Below are 16,995 nucleotides of genomic sequence, written 5' to 3' on the forward strand. Positions count from 1 at the left end.
TATGGTTTGACACACGTGCAGTTCTGGCTTTTAATCATGAAATCCAAATCCAAAATCCAGCAACAAACTGTATTTATAGGATTGTGAGCTTTGTGACGAACGCTAATGTGCTAGTTAGATCATTTTATCTGGTTCCTGATGCACTCCGTGCATAGGTGTGGGATGAGTTATAAAGCAGAGCTTCTCAGTGAAACAACTAATGTAACCCAAAACCTACTTTGCCTTTGAGACGCCTCTCTTAAAAGATGCCTATTATGCATCGGAGTTTAAACCTTTGTCAACCCTCTAAGAATACGAAGGATCTTGTGATCTCTAGGTAATAATACATCAAATGCAAACATATTTGTGTTTGTAAATCAAGGCCCTTGACATCTGATCAGTCCTTTGAAGAGATCAAAGTTGTTTGGGTTTCACTGGGTTTTTTGCTTGGGTTGTGTCTTTTTTTTTTTTTTTCCTTTAAATCAGCATCTTTTAGTTGTTGAGCTGTTTTAAAAATCATCTCTGAGCTGACATTTGTAATGAAAATACCAGTAGGCTTGAAAGAATGCCTCAGAACATTGAGAAGATCTGATTTCACAGGGATTCACCTTGAAGCTCTTAATTCTAGTAATTTAGCTTATTAATTAGTTGCATTTATTGTAACAGGAACTGTGCGGTGGGGCTTAAAGTTAAAATTGTACTTGGTTTGGTCTATACAGGGAAGGAAATGTGCAGAAAAAGGTGTACTGGAACCTTCATAAGCTGTGTGTATGTAGAGACTGCACCTTCATGGCATGGGGCTTCTTTTGGAGGAGGAGGAGGAGGATGCAACTGCCGCTGCGTGCGTCATCATACGCGGTGTCAAACTGCTAAATATAGCAGCGTGCATCATGGAAAGGGAACTACAATACTTTCATACGTCTTAATGTTTTTAACCTTTTCTGATGCCTCGCAATGTCTTTTAGGATTGGTGGAACTTAAATTCATTGGGCTGTGCACTTTAGTTACGCACGTAATGTCTAACACATGTTCAGATGCAAGCACGGATGTATTTGAATATACGGTACGTATACTCAAGGATGAGATCAAAGCTCTGAAATAAAACACAAAACCAACAGTTGGCTGACAAGGCTGCTCAGTCTGACAGATGGTCTGAATGAGCCAATTCAGCGTCTGAGCGGAGTGAATACCCCTGGTTTTGAGGTGTTTCCCAGCTTTTTTTTTCGACTTTGACCTTGGAGCTGTAGGAAGGTGGGCACTCTGCTTCTCTGGAACTGCCTTGGAAGCCACGCATTCGTGTCCCTCAGCTGCCTTTGAAAATCCTAGTCCTGCTCTTTGTTTCTCACCTTGAATGCCCAACTTTCAATCTTTTGTGTTGTTTTTGCAGGCAGTCTTCAGTCCAAGGCAGACTTTTCCATGGTAGCATTGTGGTAGGATGGGTGTTTTTGGAAGGATGAAAGAAAAGAGATTGCTGTAGTTTGACTGGCGGGATTGAGAAGAATCTGCTCCTGTGGGAAAAGTGATCTGGGTGGCCAAAGAACAAACCTCTCTCTCCTGATTAAAATGACAGGTAAAGACAATTCCTGCTGAGTGTGTAACAAATAACTAAATAAAACCAGACTCCTACATGTCCAGGACCTAAGTGAACATTCTTGCCTGATCAAAAATTCCCATTGACCTTAGTGGTGCGAGGACTGGAAGTCACACAGAAACTGGTCCCTCTTTTCTAAGAGGGTGATGGGAAAGGATGCTTTGCTTTTACTGTGCGTTGCCCTAATTCCACGTGTGTCTCATTAATCCCCTTCTCAGCATTCAAAATCAAGTCAAGAGTCCAAATGACTTCATTAAATTCTGGAGGAGTCCAGAGTGAGCAGCGCTCTAAAGTCTTCCTCAGTAGAGGAAGTTAACTGGGAGCAAGAGAAAAAAAATCTTCCAAAGGGCATCAGTAACCAAAGGGTTTGCAATTAACCGTAAAACGAAGCGCTCTGTGGCATTTGTGCCGCCTTGCCCTAGCCTTTGATTTCCCCTGGGATGTATTTATAGTTCAGACCAAAGTCTTCAGAGAAGTTAATTGCACAAGGTTCTTCCTCAGGAAGTGCGGAAGTCAGAGTTTAAAGCTCCGGAGGTCCAGACTCTGGTCGTTTTTCTGTCCTTTCCAGCCCTGCGAAATGCGTTAGTGGAGACCCGTTGTGCTCTCCTGCTGACCTCAGAACCCCAGCCGTGAAGTCAACTGCGGTTTCAGCATTGATCTTAACAGAAGCTGCTGAGCATCATCAGCTGCTACAGCGGGAGAAACCCTGATGGACCCGCTTCTCCCATCACTGTTAGAGAGCTGGAGCGGCAGGAGAGGATTTGGAAATGAATCTCCTGTATCTGGCAGGATCCCAGGTTACTGTGAAGCTGTGTCCATCCCGTACCTCTTCAGGACTGCTTTCAGAGCCCATATTTGAATTAGTTTTACCCGATATGTGGACAACTTTAGCTAGAATAAAAACACAACACAACAATCAGAGTTATGAGAAAAGCTTGTTGTCTGTGGCCTTTATTATAATTATAACCTGAATTACAACCTGGCGGAGGTGAGGAGCATGTTATATATGTCATGATAGCAGCTATACTGAAACCAGCCATATTACGGATGGAGATAAGCAAGGGTATGTCTAGCACCTGTAAGGATAATACATGATTTTATTGCGGGCATGCTATTGGGTTTTGTTTTTTCTAATAGAAAAACACAAGCTGACTGAGTTCTTAGAATTTAAATACATGCACAGTATGGAGAAGGGAAAGGGATAATGAATTTTCAGCTGATTTATGTTGCTGTTTAGCACAATAATCCCTGTTTTAGCAGTGCGAGTGAAGATGTAGATAAATGCACATTGTTAACGTAAAGCATCAATTAAAAAATATAATCTGTGATGCTTTACGGTTTTGCCCACGGAAAAGTATCGTCTATGTACTTTTTTCCACCTGGTATTTGGTATTCTGGTTTAATCCAAAATTTAAATAACTTCTCAAAATTCACTTCTTTTTGTAGGAAGAAAAACATCTGCAGTGTTGCTGCAGAATACATTTTAGGAGCAAAATGTCTTAATTCCTGGAAAGATGAGACAAATAGATTTATTATTCACTTAGATACTCTTTTAAATTCCATTTTATTTTAATTGACACGTTTCAATCCATGACATGCTTTGGATTTATTTATGTTTGAAAGATACCGAGCCCCATTCTGAATTTAAGCGAGTAAAACTTACTCCAGCTGCGCTGGAGCTGTGCCCGTTTTCACTAGCAGGGAAAAATGGCTCCGTGAACTCAAATTACATGGGGGAAAAATCACTTAAAAAGTGTGCTTTTCCAGGCTGCTGGGGGACAGCAGGTGTATTTTATTACAAATGAAAGCAGCGCCCTATTTTACAGGTCAGACACGTAAGGCCCAATTCTGGCTGGCAGTTATCTTTATCCACGTGCCAGAAAATCCGAAGCTGAAGGAGAAATACTGGCAGGGAATTTGTGCTTTCATTTCCAGTTCTCATTCCATGTCCCCACAGAGAAACGTTCATCGGGTACTGGGACCAGGACCCTGGAGCAAGCTGGGTTCTTGAGTTAAATCTACCTAATTAACTGTGACCTATAGTTATGATGTCATCCCCCAGCCTGTTCCCTGTTGCAGGATATGAGCTCCGACAGAAGGTGACTTAATCTATCTGGGTGTGTAATAGGGATTTTGACATGCCAGATCAAGGTTAACAATTTTTCTGATATGTTAAATAGTCAAATGATGTTATCTAGTGGTGGTTTCCTTTAGTACCTTTTAGTTCAGGATTTCCAGAGGTTTACAACTGTTTTGCAAATCGATCTCAAAGTGCACCCCTCTTTGGAGGGAGGATTATTTCCCCCAAAAAAGATGCCAGAGTGTGCAGGATAACAGCTTCCATCAATTGATGTTCTTATATTCTGCAGGTTAAAATGCAGAGAGATGGTAATCCAGCTTTCTCTCCACTCCTGTTTATACAGGAAATTGCAATTCCAATTATTTTTTTTTCCTGTTTTGCTCCTGTTTTACACATAGGTTTCCAAAACTTAGCTATTTGATTTTAATTAACCTCATTTTCTTTTTCTTTACCAGAACCACCTCACCACTTCCTGCCTGCCTGCATCTCCTTTGAGTCAATTTATTTGTGATAACCCCATCAATCTATTGGGGTTATAAATCAGCTGTGTGGCTCAGCAGCTGCTTGGTAAATGAGTGCGCAGCTGCTAACGAACTCTGCCGTTACCACATGCCACGTCCTGGCTGCCTGTGGGCTTCTGAGTGGAAATAAGTGTTTAGTGTTGACCTATGAATCCCCTGAGGCTGAAGACCTTCCTCCTCCTCCTTCCATCGCAGGGTTCAGGGCCGTGCTGGGGGGGAAGGCGGAAAGGCTGGAGGGATATCCGATGCAGCGAAGCTGGGGGGGGGGGGGATTTGCACATCGATCGGCAGCAGAATGCTGAATTACCGAAATTCGCACGTGGGCTTTTTTGTGGACTGTGCCAATCAGGACATTATTTTGCTTGGGATGCTTGTTTGGGGCTCTCTTTCAGGGAGGGGGGGAAAAAAAAAATAATCTTGTTGAGTTACTGTTTCTCGGAAGCAACCTGGCGTCTCGCCGCGTTTCCTGGGCCATTACGTATTGATGTTTAGGTGCTGAAAGGCAGGTGGGCGAGGGGCTGCGGAGCTTCACCTGGCGAACGGTAACTGCAGGAGACCAGAAGAGCTGGGTCTTTAAAACCAGCCGCAGAAGCAGCACTAAAGGCTTGCGGGGGTTTTCCGTGTCTCCTTGAGGGTAAGTGGAAACGGCATCTTGCCTAAATATAGTTCCAGTTATGTAAAATTGAAATACGCGGCTCTGAACTCTGTGAAACTCTGTTTGTTCTGTCCATAGCAGTGCCGGCAAGTTAGCTGCTGTACGTCTGTCGGTAGCGTTGCTGCAGCTGAATTAACCCCCGAGGGGGGTGCTAGCTTTAATTGCCCTCCGCTGTTGAGGTGGGGCTGGAAACGCTAGCTCTGCTGCGAAGGTGAGTTTTTATTTATCGAAGCCGAAGTTCTTCACTTTACAGTAAGACGCGTGGTACGGCACTAACTCACTTCTCGTGCTTTTGTATTAGGCTCATCTGCAATTAAAAAATTTCTTGGTTTGTGCGATAATATAATTTCATAATATGCTGTGTTGCTATTTTTTGTTCTTATTCCCCATCTGTAGTGACTTCACCCTTCTGCTTTCCACTGCCAATTTTGTAAGACTGCAGTGACCATTTATTTACTTGCTCTGTCCATTTTTCTGCCCTATAAAGTTGATGTTTCAGTTAATTGCTACTCTGAGATGTAACAAAAGTTAATGAAGAGCGAGAGAAAACCCAGACTCGCGCCTGCTTTCGTTCTTTTTGTGTACATAAACTATATTACGGCTTTGTTTCAAATGAGTAATGTTTGTGAACTTGATGGAACAGGGAACATAACTGCAAACTAATTTCAAAAAAAAATCTTGGCTTGAAAATTTAAATGAACTAATTTTCTTTATTTTTATTCCTCTTTCCTGTTGGTGGAATTACAAAAAAACCTTTCCTGGAATAGAAAGTGAAAACACTAACGTGAAAAATCATGCAAGTCGGACCGTAAAATGACATGGGTGGATGTTTGCACCAGTGGCATTTGAATGCTTGGAGAGGAACTGGCACAACTCCGGTTCCCTTCACGAGAACCGTTCACCGCTCGAGCCCAGCTGGTAAACGTAAAGTACGGGTCGCTGATCGCAGGCGATGCCGTTGCATTCGAATGGCTTTGGGTCGGATTTATTGAATAGTTTTATTTAACAAATACAACCTAGGAAGTAGCCACCTGCTTATGTTTATTGCAGAAAAAGAAACCAAAGGCTGCATTCAGCAGGAAAAGGACTTCGGAGGAAGCAGCCACCTCGAACGGGGCATCTCCAGCCCTCCTGGGCGTACCCTGCGGTACCCGGGACCGGTGGGGGGGTCCAGGGAGCAACGTGGGGCTCAGGCAGCCAAGACACGGGCTCTGATCTCCACGCTGGGTTGAAGTCCCTGAATTAAAATTGCTTGTAAACACACAATCATCAGGAGGCAGAACGTGCTCGCACCTCCGAGGTGAAGAATTATTGTGCTCGTGTATATTGGATCTGCTACGACTTTATTACAAGACGTTTACCAGCGTAAGTTCAATGCAGGTGGCACTGCGGTTTGCCCGCTGTAATCTCTTATGCTGATTTCCAGGGTTCGTTTTCCTCTTTGGCTCTTGCTTTATTTTGGGATTACAGAACTGTCATGACACGGCACCACGAGAGCAGTAATGTTCAGTGTTTGGTTTGTCCAGGCTCGTGTATTTTCCCAGTGGGTGGTTAGCAGTTTGGTCAGGGGACAGGAAGAGTTGAGTAAACTGGCAGAAAATGGTGAATGAGAAGAATTTCTTCCATCCTCCCCCGCAGCTGAGGCTGTGTGTGAGGCAAAGCACCAAGAGCAGCACTGCAGAGGAAGCGGCTGATGTCCCTCGCCCTTCCCAGCAGCCAGACCGCAGCTGATGAAAGGATGGAGGTTTGCAGAAACATTGGCGTGACCCATGGGCACGGCCCGTGCTCATCCCACCGCGGCAGGCTCCAGCAGGACTTTGTTCCTCGCGCTGGGAAACACCTCCCAGTCTTGTTCCGTGTAATGCTCGGGGCCAGAGCAAGGACAAATCTCCGGCTGTGCTCTCGTGAGGAGGCTTGAAGGATCCTTGGAAGTCCTATGGGTTTGGTCTCCTAATTAATGAGAAACGACTTCCGTGTCATGGTTGGACTCAGCCTCTGGGTCACTTAGACTGACCCGCTGCACAGCACTGCGACCTGGAGTTTTTTTGTACAGGACTTTAATTCGATCATCTAAAAATTAATGAGTATTAAAAGTATTATTTCATGGAAGGAATCTCATACCACCCCTTGAATATGAACGTGATTTGCAATTGCATGAGTTCTGGATGCGTCTCAGGGAATTAAAAGTTTGGAGTTTAAATCGGAACAATAGTTTTTGAGATTACCAAAAAGGACAAGTATTACTTGTTTTATTGAGGCCACAGCTACTGGCTTCTCCAGTTGTAATGATGAAGAAAAATATTAAGGGCCGTTTAGTTTACAAGTCATTTAAGCAACTGCTCAAAGTGCTCAAGCTGTTATTGACAAAAGCAGAATCCAAACAGAAGTCAGTGCCGAAGCGACGACACTCGGCCTGGGATTGCCCTGTAGGAATTCTTTAAGACCACGTTAACGAGGCAGTTGTTAAATGTAAAGCTGTAATGCAGCCAGTCTGCAAGCCTACCGCTGGCGCGGAGCGTAACCAGGTGGTTGTGTTCGCAGTGAGAGTGGTATGGAAACTGTACGGAAGCTGTAGGGAAAAAGAGTAGGTGCAAGGCAAGGAGAATACGGATCTTCGTGATCTCGGTGCGGGAGGGACTCTGTCGACCTTCCTCTGTTTGGGGAAGGTGGCAGTGATCATCTGAGATTTTTCAAGCTGGCGAAATGTTAAGCAATGAACCACAAAATTTGCATCTAGCGTTTACGTTCTCTGCGGCTTCCTGATGATGGGCGTCTGGGTAAAGAGAATGCCTTACTCCTTTGATTTATTCTTCTTTACTCATTTCTTATTAATATTGAATTTCCTCACTGTAACTTTGTTCAAATTCTTGTTAAAACCAGATTTTTGAATGAAGTCCCTGATGTTAAATTAAAAACGCATTCTTGCCTGGGCTCTGCGGGGTGCAGGTGAGTTAAGCAGCACATCAATTCATCCAGCTCACTGCAACGCAAAGTTAGTTTCTCAATATGTTCACGGCCTGTGATATACTGAGAAAAACCCATGCTACGGCTTTGAATTTTAAGGGGTTTTCCATTCCTACTGTCCAGAAAAGCTGCGAGTGCAATCCCTCCCAGCAAGGGAAGGGTGATGAAGGGCTTGGTCTAAATTTCAGTTCCGATTAAATCTTCTTGCTAAACTTGCCTGCCTGCTTTGTGTTTTCTGTGCTTGCTCGCAGGCTTGCATATGGATGGAAACACGTACTCCTCGGTCCCAGCTTCTTCAGAAAGATCAGTATTTTATGCACAGTCTTTGCTGTGCCTATTAAAATGTAATGGAAATTGCAGGCAATGAGGAGGAGAAGCTGAAAAATAAGGTGGTTATATGTGAAAATAGGAGCAGTTTCTATTCCGAGGGGGGGGAAAAAAAGATTTTGCACATTTGTAATTGAGAATGGCTTTCTCCTTCAAATTTTAGACAATGCATGTGAACAAATGGCCGTTCTGATGTTGGTGGGGAAAATCATATTTACATACCAAATGTAGATATCATTAACACTTGTATTTTGTCTTTTCACAACGAGCCGATTAGCTGGAGTGTACGGGTAACTTTTTAAGAGCTTTTCTGTGCGTGTCCCACAGCTTTTGTCGGAGAGCTCTCTGTTACCGCACAGAGCCAGCTCAAATGAAGATGTATATCTGAATTTTTGCTTGGCACGAGGAATGGAGAGGGAACCAAACCGCTATCCTGGTTTAGAGATTTTGGAGAGGCTCCTGGGTATTTATTTGCTTGTGGAGCAGGATGCTTTTAACAAAATCTGTTGAGTATATGAGGTGAAAAATTGATTGCTATGTCACAACTATAGTATCAAAGTCAAAAAGTCTTGGAAATGGGTGCAGGGTAGGTAAGGGATTAGATCTACTCATGGTTTTAGAAAAGTGAGGAATTTACAGAACTAGACTCATCCCAGGTCTGCCAGAAGTGGTAACGCAGTCAGAGCCAAAATAATTTTTGGAAAGAAGGTGCAGAAGGGCAGTTTAGGTTTGAAGGGTGACCGGTGTGGGGGAGAGCATCCCTGCTGCGCTGCCGGTGGCCGTGGCTCGGTGGCCGTGGGGTGAGCGGTGCTGCCTGGTGTTTGGGTGATGGGCAGGTAGCTAGGAGGAACGCGGAGGAGCATCGCAGTGCCTACGGAGGTCGTGCGGAGAGTCCAAAGTTTGGAAGTTGACAAGTGTGGGCTATTTCCCCAAATCAAGTTACCTTGAATGGCTGCGATGTCTCTGCGTTTACGTAATTTCTGGAAATATTAAACTTCCATGGTAGAGAAATAGAAGAAGAAGCCTTAGCCTTTCTGAGGCCAGTAAACACCACCAGTATTTATCTGGAAATCTCTTTATTCTTGCCACAGATCACAAAACCACGGGTAGAACTGCTGTGGGCAAAGGTAGCCCCGTCCCTGCTGGCACCAGCTGGCCCTGGGGTGCTGCAGGTCTGGCATTTTCTTCTATGAAATAAGTAGTATTTTCTTCTTTGAAAGAAGAAATAATTCTGCTACGATTACCTGAATTGCACCGAAGAGTGGAAATCAGCGGGGGTCCCGATGGTGGGAAGTCCCGCAATCCCTCTGCGGCGAGAGGAAGACGTCCGATGAGTTTTGAGCTTGGGAAATTTTTTTTGCGAGGGTTATACTTTGTAATTCTCTGTGCTGGATATTTCTGGGAGGCTCCAATCCAACACAGGATTTTCATGTGTTATTACCTGTAACCTATGAAACTTTGAGTGCTTATAGTTGAGTAAATGCTTAAATGATGTCCTGGTGTGAGGACCAAATAATACGGAAAGTCTTTGTGGTACCGTAGCTAAAAGGTGCACTGCAAACTGTTTTTCTTTCCCCTCATATAAGGCATGAGTTTATTCAAATTTTCTTTCATAAATTTCAGCGGCTGATATATGAATTTCAGGAGGTGATGGAAATTGGGATTTAATTTACAATTTTTTTATTTTATTAAATGATACATACATTCATAGCGAAAAAGAGGAGTTACAGTATTCCTGAAGTAATTACACATCAGGAAGGGGAGAGAAAAGATTTCACGTCTTTCCTTTTGCTGTCAAAGTAAGTAAAGAAAAATAATCTGTTGCCATTGATTAAGGAGTATAAGGAGTTAATTAATTTAACATAACATTTTCACTGCAGGAACCTGAATTCTGGTCACTCAGTGTATCTATCATACAATACTCTGTTCTTCTCGTCCTCTTCGTTCCAGCAGGAGCAAGGTACCCGACAATACAATTATGGGGATCAGAGTCTAGCCCGGAAGCCTAAAAAATGTGGGAAAGTGCATTACATTAGAAAAAAATGAAAGCATGTCAATAAACATATGAGCAAATGGTACTCGCATTAAAAAGTGGCTCAATAATATCAATAGCCATTACAAGGGGAACAACACATACTCCGTTATCACAGAACTTTGGAAAAACATTTTGTCTTTGGCTTTTGGTTTATTCATAGCTAATATGTGATGAGCAGGGATACATATAAGAATTTAAGGGAAGAAGCCAGCTTATTTATATCGAGCTTCAGGGTAAAACAATTCAAAACAGAAAAACAAGGGGTTTCAAAATCCTGAAAACAAACTTGAGGCTTCTCACAGTAATGAAATACGATGTCTAAAGTATTTGCGAAAAGCCTTTCATTATCTTTCCACAGGTCTAGGTGCAGCGAGCCAGTAATTAGAGTGAGAAGGAAAACAAAGCTTTTAAGGAGATGCTCGATGCTTTGCAGGATGAAAACCAGTTTGCAGAGAGGCTGCGCTGATCCATCTGCACGGAGCTTGTTGCAGGGTTGCGACCCTCGTCACAGAAAGGAACAGAGGAGAATGCAAGTGAAACAGGTTCATTGGAAACTCTGCACAAAGCGCTGGCTTTTCCCCCTCTCTTAATGTTTTATATCTTTTTCTTAAGAACCACCGTGTGTCATGCTGTGTTCAGGCAGAGGGGTTTGGTGAGCAGTTAAGGTACAAGTATGCATGCGTGTCTCTTTGTACTTAAGGTCCTGATTTTACACGTTAACTTGATTAGAAAAATGGAGTGTATTTTAATGTTACCCTCTCCATTGACCTTCCTCAGATACTGTCCCAACTCTGTTTGTTTTTTTTTTTTTTTTTTTCTGGTTCCATTATCAAATAGATATTGATTCTACACACAAAAACATTTTCAGATAGCTTTATTGAGCTCCACGCTGCGGGTCTTTTTTCCCTCCAAGACACAAACATTTCATTTTTGGCTTAAGGTAACTGTAAGCAAATACTTTCTTGCCTTTTCCCCGAGAACAGCAAAAATTAAAATGGATCGTTTGGGGATGGAGGGGGATGGGAGGTTGGCAAAACTCCTCCGTGCCACCAAATGGAATGAGTCTTCAAACTCCTAAATTCAGCACCAAATATTTCAGTAGAAAGAAGAAATATGATGGCTTGGCATGCAAGTCCAGGCTTAGAATTGCTTCCACTCCTCTTAGCTCTGGCTAAGTAATTTCTTAATTACTTCTTAATTGCTGTTAAGAGCACTGCACTCTCCAGCTTTCAGAGCAACAAGGGATCCCGTCTCCTCACCTCTTCCTCTCCTCCCCATCCCAGACACTATGGAATTGAACACTGGAAAACAGATGGAGGAAAACCTGGTGGGATTTCTGTCCTCCAAGTGTCTTGTCCTGCAGGGGGTGGGGGTTTTTTGTTTGGTTTTTTTTAAATATACAAAGGAAGAAGTGGCACCGAGTTTAAAAAGCTTAGTTTGCTTAAAGACAGCTCTAATAGGAAGAGTTTTGTCTTAAAGTCAGCGAGCGTGATAAAGGCATACTGTAAATCCAAACTAACCGTGGTAAGGTGGAAAGACGTCTCTCCTAGAGCGTATTGCTGCATCTTGCCTGACTCCCAAAGTTTATCCTCCTCCTCCTTTATAAATCAGATCAGAAACGGGGCTCACGCGGTACTGAGAAACGCAGGATCTGGGTCTGCGTGGTGTTGGGTTCGGACTTTACAGCAGAAAAGTGGGTCACCAGCTCGTTATCGACGGCTCGATTTTGGTGTGATTTAGGCAGCTGAAGACAAACAAATAGGCCATCGATCAGTCTAGCAACAGCCCGGGGCCTCTGTATTTTAATTACATGTGTTCTTCGGACCAAATTCATCCCTGTTGAAACATCGTCAACTTAAATGAACCTCCACAATGGAGGAATTTGGCCCAGTATGTTTTTTTCCCCCTCTGTATTATTACTACGTCTAACACTGTTACAAATAACTTCTTATTTTTCTATCTCTCCAGCTTTTCCAAGCAAATCACTCAGCTTTCAGTGTCGTTTTCAAGTAGCGAAGAGGGATGAAGATAACTTTTCCTGTTTTCCTCATTATAGGAAGAAGCTTTAAGCAATTATTGAAATTTATTCTTCCAGTACAGGTGACCTCCATCCAGCAGAACCCTGCAGCTCTATTTTAGCATAGGAAAGCAGTTGCTCTGCTTGATTTACCAAATGGAAACTGTGGTTATCAATAATGTTACTGCTGTGTGTTCTCTCTGTGGGCACTGGACTACAGATGAGAAATCTAGTGAAGTCCACTGTAAGATGGGTCCACTTTTTATGTGGGACCTGTTCCGTCAAATCCTGGCTGCTCTAGCAGCAGTGAAGATTATTATTTTATTTTTTTTTCCCCCTCCAAGAAGGGTTTCTGAGAGACTGGGAGCCAAAATACGTCAAGAGTTAGAGACAAGTTGCATTTTAGTTCTTCCTCAAGTTGCGTAGATGTGTGGTTGGTCTAAGGACGCACGAGGCGTTCCTTCGTGGAAGCATCTGCAGGAGGAGCCTCTGCCGATCTGGGCACGTGGTGCCAAAGGGTGCGAGTCTCCATCAGGGTCTCCCAGCTGGAAAATAATAGACCGTAGAGGACAGTCAGGGTGAGGCGGAGCGATTGATCCTCTCTTTGCAGCAACCCACTCAACGGGGGTGAGCCAAGCTCCAGTGTCTCCTGCAGCTGGAGCCATCGGCTGGGAGCAGCCAAATCCCCGCAGCAGACGGCTTCCAGGGTGAATGGAGGGGCAGAGGCCAGGGTGCAAAGCTGCAGCTGCTGTTCTAGCTGGGTCCTTGCTCTCCTCCATCCTCCAAACCACCAGAGTCAGAGCCCTGCAGGGCTCCCCACTGATGCCGCTGCTGGAGGACGTTATCCCGGAGAACATCAGCTGGGCTGCCGAGGAAGCCCAGGGCAATGAATCCTCAGAGCACGCGTTTTTCTCTCTGGATTATCAACATGTCCAAGTGCCCTTTGAAATCACGCTCTGGATCATGCTTGCTTCCTTGGCCAAAATAGGTAAGGCATCTTGAGAGGGTGAGGAAGGACGGGGATCTCTGTGGGGATGGTGTGGGCAGGGGTGGCCTTTACTTCACCTCTTCTCCAATCTTGGAGCCTGAGATAACTTGCCAAGTCCTAAGGACGCGCATGTGGTGTGTCAGACATAGCGCACTCATGGAAAATAACTACCCAGTCGCATTTTAGGTTGGAAATGATGGTTTTCCATCAAAAGTTCACACCTGTGTGTAGTGTTGCTATTAGTAGGAAAAATGTCCGGGTTTCCAGGAATTTTGTTTAACTGCAGCGCACACCAAGGTGTGTATTCATCTCGATTAGCTTGCCAGCCATGCTACCTGCAGGTCGTCCGCTGACATCTTCATCTTAAAATGAAGACTCCTTGGTCTTAAAAAAGGGGCTGCGTCTGGCCAGCCACAAGGAATAATTCAATCTGTGTGCAGGGTGTTATATAGCCTAAAATAAAATCTCTTTGCATCAGGGAGGTTATATGGTGATAACACCTAAGAAAGGTTGAAGTTATACAAAATATTCTATCTTCCCACCCGCCCCCTGCAAAACTGGGCATAGGAAAGTGGAAATTATGGGGTTTTTTGGTTTTTTTTTCCCTCCAGGAATTGTGATAACTTCTGTTAAATTACTGCTATAAAAGTTATTTTACAGCATTTTTTCTTTTATTTTTTCCTTGGAAGGGAAAAGTCTCTGAGATTTGGTTAGATTAGAATTTCTTGCAGATGGAAATGTTCTTTTTATTTTGCTATTTTTCATATTATAGGATGAGATCTCAGTTCTATTAACATACATGAAGAAACAATAACCACAGGTATTTTTTTATTATTATTCCTATTCCAGTTTGGTTTGTTTCAATTACTTTCTTTTAATAACTCACCTTGAGTAGTCGTGGTGGTTGTCAGCATTTCTCTCTAACATTGGGCTTTGCTCAAGGCTGGCTTGATTGGACTTTTTTCAGTATTGCCTTCAGCTGTAAGTGTTAATGATTAAATAATATTAAAAGTGGCACCATTTATAATTAATGAGAATGGGTTTTGTGATTTTTTTTTTTTATGTATTGTGTTTAAAATTAGCAGTTGCTATTTATGTTAGTTATTTATGTTTCAGATTTTCTAGCCAATTTCTAATTGAGCGACTTCCCCTTAACAGCGTGCATTTATTACTACTACTCCACAGCGTAGCCTGCTGAGGTGGGAGCATGGGCAGCTTCCTCACCCCAGCGAGGAGCTGGTGGGTGCCCGTTAGCCAGTTTGGGCTGGTGAGGTAATACTTTTTTAATCTACCCATCCCCTTCCAGGATTTCATCTATATAACAAGCTGCCTTCCGTCGTTCCCGAAAGCTGTTTATTGATATTTGTTGGACTCATCATGGGGGGAATCATCTACGGCTTAAATGACAAGTCACCGCCGGTTATGGACAGCGACATCTTTTTCCTTTACCTCCTGCCACCCATCGTCCTTGACGCTGGTTACTTCATGCCCAGCCGTCCCTTTTTTGAGAACATCGGCACTATCCTCCTCTATGCGGTCGTGGGGACGATATGGAACGTGTTTGGGATCGGCTTTTCCCTGTACGGGATCTGCCAGGTGAAAGCCTTTCACTTGCAGGACGTGTCGTTGCTCCACAACCTTCTGTTCGGCAGCCTGATCGCCGCCGTGGACCCTGTGGCGGTGTTGGCGGTGTTCGAAGAGATACATGTCAATGAAAGACTACACATTTTGGTCTTTGGCGAATCACTCCTGAACGACGCAGTGACGGTGGTAAGGACCAGCCTTTATTTTGAGTATTTAATGTTCAGAGGAGGGATGCTCTGCTGCTGAGAGGTGGGACGTGAGATCTGCAGAGCGAAAAGGCGTCAACAGCGTCTTCTAGCAGAGGACTCCTGGTCCACTTCTCTGGCCTGAGGTCCTGAGAAGCTTTCAGGTGAACAGCTCTTAGACTCTATGTCTGGAGACAGAAGTGCATAAGAGTGCCACAGCACTCCCTTGTTGGGTGCCTGACCTCCAGAGAAGGATGCTGACCCTGCCCCGGCAGAAATCCCAGCAGCGTGATTTAATGTCGTTGCTACGTATGGCCATGTCTGGTGAATATCTTGTTAACGGCTGTTTTTCTCTTTCATTTTTTCACCCAGGTGCTCTACAAGCTATTTCGATCTTTCTGTGAAATGCCAGCCGTCAAAAGCGTGGATGTTTTTGCTGGAGTTGGAAAATTCTTTGTGGTTGGGCTAGGAGGAGTTTTAGTAGGTCTTACTTTTGGGATGACTGCCGCCTTTACCACGCGATTCACCAAGGACATCCGTGTCATCGAACCGCTCTTTGTCTTCCTGTACAGCTATCTTTCCTACCTCACTGCCGAAATGTTTCACCTTTCGGGGATCGTGGCGTAAGTATATCCCAGCATCTCATCTGTCCAGGAAAGCTTTTTGGCTATATTTACTGAAAAGTATCAGAAAAAGTTTTAATGTAAGTTTGCTTAGTTGGGAATCTGTGTATGGCAGCAAACAGCGAGTGTAAAAGCCTGCGGAAGAGCTGAGAGGTGTAACCCCGTTTCACACATTACACAATTACACGTCAATGGTAATAGCTGCAAGTCACAAGCAATGCTGGGCAAGCTTCAGATGGCCGATCGGTTTGTGTAGGTTGTGGAGGAATGTTTATTTGAGCTCCATGTTTTTCATTTGGAAACCCTGAATGTTCCAGCAATGAGAGGTCTAGAGGGCCTGGCAGAGCCAGCAGAGGCTTTCTGGGCATGTTTTGTTATTTTCCATGTGTGGCCCAGTCAGAACTAACATTTGAAGAGCTGCGAAGAGTATTTAATCAAATCCTCAGAAAGGTTTGGTCTGAGCTTACAGCATGTCTGGTCTAGCACCCTCCTCCTGGTCTGCATGCCCTACCTACCAGCTAGCTTTGGGTCGTGGCCTCAAAGGCGTGCTGAGGCAGACCTTACGGTGACAGAGCAAAGTAAGAGCGATGGGGTGGGAGTTGTGCATCCCCAACGGAGCTGCAGCCTGGAAATGTTCCTGCTGTTGGGGAGTGGAGGGCTCTGATGGAAACCTCTGCTTTGGAGATTTGGACTTACCACCAGAAGCAGCTCTGACACAGCTCATGAGTTTGGTCTCTTGAGTGAAGGCGTCGTCCATCGTTTCTCTTTCTCCAGTACCGTTTGAAATCTGCTGACCAATTTTAGCCCAAGATGTCAGAGATCAAGGTTTCAAAGGTACTGAACCCAAACTGCTTGCAATTTACTGCAGCACGGTCGGTCGTATACACCCATCAGTCTAAAAGCCACGTTGGAGCGCCGAAGGGTTCACCCCGTGAAGCTTTTGTACGAGCGGGTTACAGCGGCGCGGGGCAGAGCAGCGCTGCCTGCGTCCTGCAGCACAGTCCCACGCTGTGTCAGGTACCACCTCGCGTGTTCCCATGCAACTTTTTGGAGCGGCAAAGCAAAACTATTTTTTTCTGTAAATTCAGTCTTTCACAAATTGTAATTTATAGATAATACAGTTAATTCCTTTTTCTTTTTAGTGGATGGGTCTTTCAATAATATGAATAATTTGGGGGCTGATCCTTCAGCTTTAAGAGAGGTAACTGAGCTTTGGGCTTACTTTGTGCATTTCATTTCCAGAGCAGGTGCTGAGAAAAAAAAAAAAAAGATATAATAATCCTAATGGTCAAAGAAATCTCACCTTGGAAGCAGAGAGAGATGAAAACCAAAGTGATTCAGTCTTTCTGGTTTCCGTGGGCTGATATCTGTTGCAGTTGGTTCTCCTACCTAAACTAAGTAGGATCACAACCAACTACTTCATATTTCCCTAAAGACTATAAAGTG

The 16,995-nt window shown here is 44.1% G+C and overlaps 1 protein-coding gene and 1 long non-coding RNA gene across 5 annotated transcripts in view; both read left to right on the plus strand.

Annotated features, from left to right (window-relative positions):
* The first annotated feature begins 5,577 nt into the window (after positions 1 to 5,577).
* On the plus strand, positions 5,578 to 10,690 carry LOC129211813 (uncharacterized). Of its 2 annotated transcripts, none has more exons than XR_008578983.1 (3): positions 5,578 to 6,191; positions 9,998 to 10,077; positions 10,586 to 10,690. It is a non-coding gene; the product is annotated as an uncharacterized LOC129211813 (long non-coding RNA). The 2 variants fall into 2 exon arrangements; XR_008578982.1 differs by having other exon boundaries at positions 10,511 to 10,673.
* A 1,913-nt stretch (positions 10,691 to 12,603) lies between these two features.
* LOC129211760 (sodium/hydrogen exchanger 2-like) overlaps positions 12,604 to 16,995 on the plus strand; it is a 28,986-nt gene continuing 24,594 nt past the window's right edge. For all 3 annotated transcript variants that reach the window (XR_008578965.1, XM_054839378.1, XM_054839379.1), the window contains exons 1-3: positions 12,604 to 13,157; positions 14,464 to 14,927; positions 15,299 to 15,549. Coding sequence is in view for 2 of the 3 variants with exons in the window: in XM_054839378.1 (XP_054695353.1) it covers positions 12,881 to 13,157; positions 14,464 to 14,927; positions 15,299 to 15,549 (992 nt within the window). In the remaining variant the exon portion in view is untranslated. The remainder of the gene's footprint in view (positions 13,158 to 14,463; positions 14,928 to 15,298; positions 15,550 to 16,995) is intronic.

Source organism: Grus americana, chromosome 12 (genome assembly GCF_028858705.1).
Source record: "Grus americana isolate bGruAme1 chromosome 12, bGruAme1.mat, whole genome shotgun sequence".
Classification (NCBI taxonomy): domain Eukaryota; kingdom Metazoa; phylum Chordata; class Aves; order Gruiformes; family Gruidae; genus Grus; species Grus americana.